The 8,623-nt window shown below is 28.2% G+C and overlaps 1 protein-coding gene across 3 annotated transcripts; it reads right to left on the minus strand.

Moving 5' to 3' along the window:
• Positions 1 to 3,812: 3,812 nt before the first annotated feature.
• Positions 3,813 to 7,222, minus strand: WRKY55 (WRKY DNA-binding protein 55). Of its 3 annotated transcripts, none has more exons than XM_068628071.2 (3): positions 6,312 to 7,222; positions 5,703 to 5,834; positions 3,813 to 4,441 (listed from the first exon to the last, which is right to left on the minus strand). In XM_068628071.2, exons 1-3 carry the CDS (start codon positions 6,917 to 6,919, stop codon positions 4,021 to 4,023), a joined length of 1,161 nt encoding a protein of 386 aa, XP_068484172.1. In that variant the 5' UTR covers positions 6,920 to 7,222; the 3' UTR covers positions 3,813 to 4,020. The 3 variants fall into 3 exon arrangements, with proteins under 3 accessions (XP_068484172.1, XP_068484171.1, XP_068484169.2); XM_068628070.2 differs by having other exon boundaries at positions 5,703 to 5,837; XM_068628068.2 differs by having other exon boundaries at positions 5,703 to 5,840; positions 6,312 to 6,902.
• Between the last annotated feature and the right edge of the window lie 1,401 nt (positions 7,223 to 8,623).

Here is an 8,623-nt window from a genome sequence, read left to right on the forward strand (position 1 = left end):
GCTCCATCTAAAATGATTGGTGCATATAAAAATACATGTAATAAACTGATCATTTTAAAACATATAAGAATAATACCAATCATTTTAAATGGAATTATTTAATTCTCTTTCTGGTTTGAGTAAGGTAGATAAGTCCCTTTCTAGAACGTGCTTTCAAAATATTGATTAAATAACAGACGGAATCAACTATTGTGGGTGCTACACTCTTTTGCAGTTCTTTTTTATCTTGTTAGGCAGTGCTATGCATGAGCCTTTGAACTCAGAGTGTGATGAATATATATACGATATAATATACCATTACCCTAAAATATCTTCTTTTTTCATCTAAAAGTAAGGCAACTAGGCGTGTGTGTAGAAAATGGTTGTGAATTATGAAGGGCATGAATAAGTGTAGTGGAAGAGCATAGGAGTATATGGAGTGGAATATACACAATGAAACAAACAAGAGAGCTCAAGCAGAAGCTAGCAGAAAGAAAATAATTTTTTATTTATTTAACACTAGTTTTTTTTTTCTCATTCCACTTTACAATTCTTTTTAGTAATCAAATATTATTTTTAATAAAAATTAATATAAATAAAATTTTAAAATAAATAATAATATATTTTGATTCTGAGGTAAATATATAACCTAAAAGTGTCAATTTATCGTTACTGTAAACCAACACTGCATTTCTAACACTAAACAAAGAACCCACCATCAAAGTTCATGGTTCATGAATAGACAATACATAAGTATCCTTTGAATATTTTTAAATTATATTAAACTAATGATATAGTTTTAATAAATTTTAAACGTTTCATATCTTTTTTATTTGCTTTGTTTATTTTTTTTTTCATTTTAGTTTTTTTTTAACTTTTTAAAATTTGAGTCATTATTATATATTGTAATTAAAAATTATAAAAAAAAGGTTTTTTAAAATATATTTTAATTTGTCTTTTTTGTTTATTGGATGTAAGAGATATTGTAAAAGAATATTTGGATGGAACGGTGATAAGAAAGTAGCCGTTATATATATTTGAGAAGAAAATAATTATATTTAATGATATTTTTTTTAATTGCACTCTAAATAATAATTCGTTATTTATTATTGTAAATACACTCATAGTAACTTTTATAAATTATTGAATTAAAATATAATTAGTTGTTTAATATAAGATTATTTAAAATTTAATGGAAATAAGTTTTTTAAAGGGTTAAGTCCCATATATTTCTTTTTATCTTAACTAGATTAGGGTTTAATTTTAATTTTTTTTTATTACTAGTATAGAAAGGGCTGACAATGGTTAAAAATATCATTTGATGATAGCTAAATAACCGTTATTGTTGAGTATAGTTAAAGAATAAGTTTTAATGACAATTATAAATGATTGTCCTAAGTTATTTTTAATTTTATTTATTTAGATATATATAAAGATGATTTATTTTTATAACCTTTTTTTATATAATTTTTATTAATATATTTTATTTTTTAAATTTTAAAATTATCATAAGGATTATTTCATAATTTTATATGAATCACTTAAAATAAAATTATTTTTTAAATGAATGTTAAGCGACATCTTTATATGCAAATTAACCTCCTACTCTACCTTTAACTCGTTATTTTAAGGACCTAGACACACTTTTTATGAGAAACTTCTTTTGAGAATAAGGAGAAGACAACAAAAGAATGAACGAGCACAAAATCTCACAAAAAAATAACTTCCATTTTTAGTCATTCTCTTTGTTGTTCCACTCCAGCTCAAGCAACTCCATTCTTTGGTGAAATCATCATTCTTTTGCATTTACCATCAAGTGAATCCCAATCTTAACTTGAATCTCATCATATTTTCAGATCCCAAAACCACCAGTAGAAGAAGAGAAAACACATCTGAAGAGGAAGAGAAACCCAAATCAAAAAATGCTATTGCACTTGTGTTTTCGATAGTATCTATAATAATTATCGTGTATGAACATAAATAAAGAGGATTAGAAATCCTATATTTTCATAGTATGTGCATTTAGCTTCTAAAAAGTTATTTTGTTGACTTTCAATAACTATTATTGATTTAATACCATATTTTTTATAAAAAAAAAAACTAACTTTGTTTTAAGGCTTTACCTAAACTTATGTTATTTTAGAATTTCAAAGCCAAACTTGAGAAACCACACTAGTGCAAAAAGAAGAAAAGGATACGCTTTATTTAGTGCGACTTTTGCGCTACCCGCTTTCGTAAAAAACGCGGTGACATTTTTGAAATTATTTTGATTTACGAATGCGGTTATTTGAATAACCGCATTCGTAAATCAAAGCACTTGATTTACGAATGCGGTTATTTGTATAACCGCACTTGTAAATCAAAGTGCTTGATTTACAACTGCGGTTATTCAAATAACCGCATTCGTAAATCAAAATTCTTTGATTTACGAATGCGGTTTTACCTTTAACCGCATTCGTAAATCATTTTTTACCTTAAATTTTGAAGCGCGCCACACACAATTTCAAACTTTATTTCTTGTCTTTGCCTTCGTTTCGCGTTCGCACTCTGAGTTCTTCTTCTGCATCTGCATTCCATTTGTGCAATGTAAGTTTTTGAACTCTCTTTCTTCCTCTTCATCTTCATAAATATATGCATAAATGTTTTTCGTTTTTCTTATATATGTTTTTTTCCTTGCATTGGTGGTCTCGGAGCACTCTTTCATTGTATTCGTGGTTTCTTGTGGATTTTTTTGGTTTGCTCCGTTGCTGCTTCCCTGTCCGCTGTCGCTTCTGCTGTCACCACCGTTGTTCGCTCCCGTGACTCTTCATCAACGTTGGCTTCACACAAGATTAACGATGTTTTAAAATTTTTAATTTTTTTTAATGATTTGGCATATACAAGTGCGGTTAAAGCAAATAACCGCACTTGTAAATGGTATTTATAAATGCGGCTATATAGCCGCATTTATATTTCTTGATTTACAATTGCGTGTTGATCAAATGCAGTTGTAAAACCGCATTTATAAATTCGAAATAGCCGCATTTGTTTTATGTTTCTACACTAGTGCCACAATATATGCATAATCTTCCAACATCACATATATATATATATATATATTAAACTTCAGTTTAATCAAAAGTCAATTACAACTCAAGTTTATTAAAATTTATAGATTATTTAAAGTCACTCGTGAATCTAAAAGTTACATATATACTATAAATAAATAAAAAATCTATTGTACATTAATTTTAAAATGTATTAATAGAAGGTATAAATTTGTCTAACATTTATAAAATTTACAAAATAAATTATCCAAGTCCTTTTAATATAGTAAATTGTTTTAGAGTCTAATGACGATATCAATAAAAATAATATGTGAAAACTTAACAATAGTTTTTAATCCAAAAAATTACTTTGTCAAATATAGTGAATTACATGATCCAAACCTCTTTCAATATTTACATGACAACATATTTTAATTTTTATAGATAAATGACATAATATTTTAAATAATTAGAATTTAGATTTAAATAAATTTGTTATCCTTTACAATTTGGTCTCTGTGTCACGCTTGGTAAACAAAACGGTTATGCATGTAATAGATCACATCTTGTTTATTACATTATGATTTAACAGCATATCACTCATGGGAGGATGAAAAATAATACAATTTTATATTATAGAAACGAAAAAACAATTCTTTTGAGGTACCGAAACAATAAAATAAATATATTTGAAAGGGCACAAACATATATAAGCCAAAATGAAAATAGATACATAAAAGAAAAAAGAAAAAAAGAGAAAAGTTAGAAGGGGAGGAGTATATATATATATATAGCTTAATTTATTAAAAAAAAGAGTTAGACATGTATTAAAATCTTTTTCTGGAATAAGTCACCACTGAAGTTATAGAATTAACTCATTATTATTCATTGATTATATAATTGGATTAGCCAATTCTATAACACTAAGTAAGATTATATAAATCTGCTTCCTTCCTAATGTAATAATATTTCCCTGTTTTTCAGAAGCCAAACTAATCTTCACCTTTTGCAGTTTTCAATTTGCATCACTTTTATCTTCAGCGGGAGAGAAGAGAAATTCCATGCTGTTATTGCCACTGCTGCTACCAGAGTTGAACATAGCATCAGCCATATCCACCACAGCATAATCAGCACCGAATCTTGAGGTGGAGGCTCCGCCCCTGCCACTAGTGGTGGCGGCGGCGCCACTACCGGGAAGGAGGCTGAGATTCACTGACGGAGACAACTGAGAGGAAATGGTGTTACTACTTTGTGTCATGTCCACCAAAAGTTGTTCTAGGGGAAGTGATGATGATGATGGTGCTGTGGAGGACATATGGCAAGTGTGTTTCCCTCTGTATGTTACCTCAAATATGTTAGCATTATGATCAAGTCTTTGCACCATCTTCTTCGCTTGGCATTCATATAGCTTCTGATGTGTGCATCTGTAGTAACTCCTGCCATGGAAATCAAGAAAAAGAACAAACAATATATGCATATTTATGTAAGTTAATTTATTAAAGAAAATGTTCACCAAGAAACTATAAGTAAAACGTATTTAATGATAGCAATCCTAGAATTATTAATTAAACTATTTCTCAGTAACATATAAGACCCCAACCAAAATTATTCATCAAGCAAAGAAAAGCATTTTCAATGTGATTTTCTTTATGGGGTTCATTATGTAAAAGTAAAAAAAGAAATATTTGTCTTTATGTATCAATTTGCTTATGAAGTGGTCACTGCATGCCATGAATTAAAGGACATGAAATGCCTCAATCGCAAGTAATTCATTATGTGGGACAGCGTGGACGCGTTACTTTATGGTGTGTGTATATCTATATCTATCTATATATATATATACATATATATATATATATAATGTTTTTATATAAGTTTTGTTTCAGACAAAATTGCCTCAGTTGTAAATAAGTAAAATTTTAGATTATATACAGAAGGTTTTTTCTTTATAAGACATGAAAATAATAAATAAATATGAAACATGGAATGTTTTAATTCTATTATAAACTATTCAAGTTATAATTTCTCAATAATTAAAAAAATCAGCAAAAAAAGAGAGTATTTTTCAAACTATAATTAATAAAAAAAATTCTCAGTTAAACAAACTATATCTTTTACTTTCAATATATAGAAACACATAGTTTAGTAATCAAAATAAAAAAAAAGTTTAATTTAAAAAATTATTCCTAAAAACTGTAATAGAAGTTGTGGGTAATTCCGATTTAGAATTGTCCAGCATAGTATATATACATACATATATATATATATATATATATATATATATAACTATAACTGGAGCAAAAATCTGAGAAAGAAGGTAGGTGTGGCACGAAAAAGAGTTAACAACGTTTTAGTGGTTACGGCGCAGACGGGGAAATGCTTTGCATGGGAACTACATCTGTCAAAATCAATTTGCAATGGCATCATTTGTGGCTTTGTTTATAACTACTAGTTAATATAGACAGTGTGTAAGTTGACAACATTACAAGGAAGATGTTATTTATGGGGCCAATTTGGCCGTTTCAAAGTTGGCTGATACATTGTTTCTGTTTTATTTTCTGCCATTATGATAGTTTGGAGTTGAAAAAATATTTTTTGGAAAGGAGAAATAGTCATATATATAAACAGGTATATGACCAATCTAAAACCCTCCATATTGATGAAGACGTTTAATATTATTTTAGCAATTATATATACCTTGGGTACTTGGATCCAAGTATTTCTTTCTGGCCATATTTCCTCCAAGTGAAACCATCCTCTGGTGGCATCTCTGTGTTTCCAAACTGTGGGGCAGGAACCAGAATTTTCTTCTTCTCTTGATTAGCTTCCCTGCTTCTAGTTAATGATGTAAGCATAAAGTCAAACTATAATGTCCAAGAAACCACTTATTAAAACATATTTGTACTGTTTAAAATGATATTATTGTTAATTAACCAACAATGTAGTTGATAAGATAAGAAGTGTCTGAGTGAGTTGTTGCCTAATTACCAAGAAAGATGTTGGAAACTTTCCTTCTACTTTTTGAGCCAGCCCCGTTCAGATTCTTCTCAATTCTCAATTCTCAATAATCGAGTAGGGTCTATAATAAACCTAAAAGCTTCCCACTACCATACTTTTTTCTTCTTCTTTTTCTTTTAATTATTGTCGGTGCCTGTATATGTAAGTTATTTGTACCAGGAGATTTAACTGTACTATTCATTTTGTATTCAGTCATCAACATCATTTAGTTTAAAAGCGTGTTGTCGAAGTTTCTTAAAAGTAAAATACTATTAAAAAGATGAAACACATATGATACGATATAGATACCTTCTTCGTGGTCGTGAAGGTGCGTGGATTCCTTGCCCTTGATCTCCTTCGGATCCCATGCTTCTCTCTGAATCTTCCACCTCTCTCCCTCCCATTTCACCAATCTGCAAACTGCTCCTTGCAGCACGTTGTTGCATTTGAAACAACTGATCCATCGTTAATGCATGACTAGACCTTAACCATTCCTGCATTAGAGTAGCATCCATCTGAGGCTGCTGCGGTGTCGTTTCATGAAGCAACATTGGAGGAGATTCCGACGTTTGGTTATGTCGGGAAATTAGCAACAGCTTTTCCTTGGCGGCAGTGATTGCCTCAGTTATTTCATCAATGGACAAGGACAGCGTCCCTGGTTGGTTCACCATGTTGGGTAGGTCTTGTTCAAGCCTTTGAATCAATTCAGAAGCGCGATGAATCGAGTTAATTACCTCTTCCATTGCTTCTAGGAGTTTGCAGTTCTCATGCGGTGAAATTTGAAAATATAGAAAAGTGGTGATAATAATATTTATATGTGTCTGAAAGTGCAAGGTTCGTACTAAGCTTCTATGTAGGTGCTGTGGTGTGGTGTCAGTTGTTAAGGAAAAATCGAAGCAAGAATATAAAAAGAACATGCATATGCATTTCCATTTACACGGCGATTTGAAAAAAAGGTGGAAAAGTGTGGAAACGATGACTTGGTCGTTGGTCGTTAACAATTGTAGCTACTTGGAATTTCAAACTTTATGATCTTTTCTTTGGGTCTAGACGAAGACCCCATTGCCCCATTGAAACGATTAGTTTCGGACCCCTTACATGAATTTTCTATGCTTTAGACCCAACTTGGAAATTTTCTTCTCAGCGTACACTATGCTGTTATTGTTAATTCCTACGTTCTTGGAACGATCCTTTAATCCTAAATTCACTTCCTTTAGTATTCTCACTTATGTTCAACAATAATTCGACAAGAACATGGTTTCCTTATTTTTTTGCATTAAAAATTGTTACGGTACATGGTATTCCTTTTCTGTTGTTTTTTGTTTTTTTGTTTTTTTTTTTTATGCCCACATGTTAGAATAACATGTCTCAATTTAAATTATAACCTTCGTTGTCTCAAATTTGTGGCTATACACGAACAACGAACAATAGTTTATGTGTGGATATTTAAACTATTTCTTTTTTGTTTAATTTTTTCTTTTCACCCTAATGACGATTGCCTTTGAATTATAGAAACTAAGTTTGTTAGGTAACTTTGTGTTGTGTTTAACTCCATATTTCCGCAATGGAATTTTCGCTCCTCTCATAAGCTACTCATACGTTGTCTCAAATATTAACACAGATTCATCTGACAAAATCTAAATTTGGAAATGTCAGATTTCTTTTAATACAAAATTTAGAATTTTTTAGTTATTGCTGATTCGTACAGAAATAATATTCTTCTAGCTTACGTATTGATTTCCATTTAACCTTTATTAATTATTTAAATTTTAGAAAATGTTACCATAAATATTAAAATATAATCAAATATACTTTATTTAACTCATTTAAGAGTAACATTCTTAACTATTGGTTTCCAGAATATGTACATTCAATAGTATTTAGTTATATAAACTAAGTTACATAATATCTTATAAACTAAAAAATTAATAATATCTAAATAGTTTTTATTTAAATATTAATTTTTGTATTCAATTATAATAAATCAAAATTTTAAATCTTAACTATCTTAAATTATAAATTAACTTTTAATTAAATTAATAATTAATTTAGAATATAAAGTAGTTAGTAATTAAAACTTTAATAAGTAATGTTAGATAATAATTTAGAAAATACTTTATAAATTTTGATTAATAATAAAAAATACTTTACAAACTAATAACTTTTTAATTTACAAAATAGTATATAACTTAGTTAATATAATGATTAATTATTTTTTATTCTAAATTAATTGATATTTAATAATATTTTTTAGTGTTTTTTGTGTGAAATGAATAAGATTCATATTTATCTTATATAAATCATATATAATATTAAAGTCTTTTTTAAAACATAGAAATTCAATTTAAAAATAAAGATAAAAATTAACATATTTTTTATTAAAGTGAAAATAATATATCGAAAGAAATAAAAGATTAAGAACAATTACTATAAATGATTTACTAATATAGTTCTTAAATATGTTCTCATTCAACATAATTATTGTAAAAAATATATATATATATATATATATATATATATATATAAAATGTTTTTGGTTTAGTGTTATCAATCAATATTAAAATATAAATTATAAGATTTCGCTTTTTAACAAAATTTAATTATTTATTACAGAATTTATA

This window comes from Phaseolus vulgaris, chromosome 9 (genome assembly GCF_051622355.1).
Source record: "Phaseolus vulgaris cultivar YP4 chromosome 9, ASM5162235v1, whole genome shotgun sequence".
Lineage (NCBI taxonomy): Eukaryota > Viridiplantae > Streptophyta > Magnoliopsida > Fabales > Fabaceae > Phaseolus > Phaseolus vulgaris.

Excerpts from the sequence above, each read along its gene's own strand:
- WRKY55 (XM_068628070.2), bottom strand. The coding sequence starts at position 6,919 with ATGTTCTTTTTATATTCTTGCTTCGATTTTTCCTTAACAACTGACACC. Across the intron at positions 5,838-6,311 it reads CCTTCACGACCACGAAGAAG|CAGGGAAGCTAATCAAGAGA; the intron begins GTATCTATATCG and ends ATTAACTAGAAG. Across the intron at positions 4,442-5,702 it reads CTTGGATCCAAGTACCCAAG|GAGTTACTACAGATGCACAC; the intron begins GTATATATAATT and ends TTTCCATGGCAG.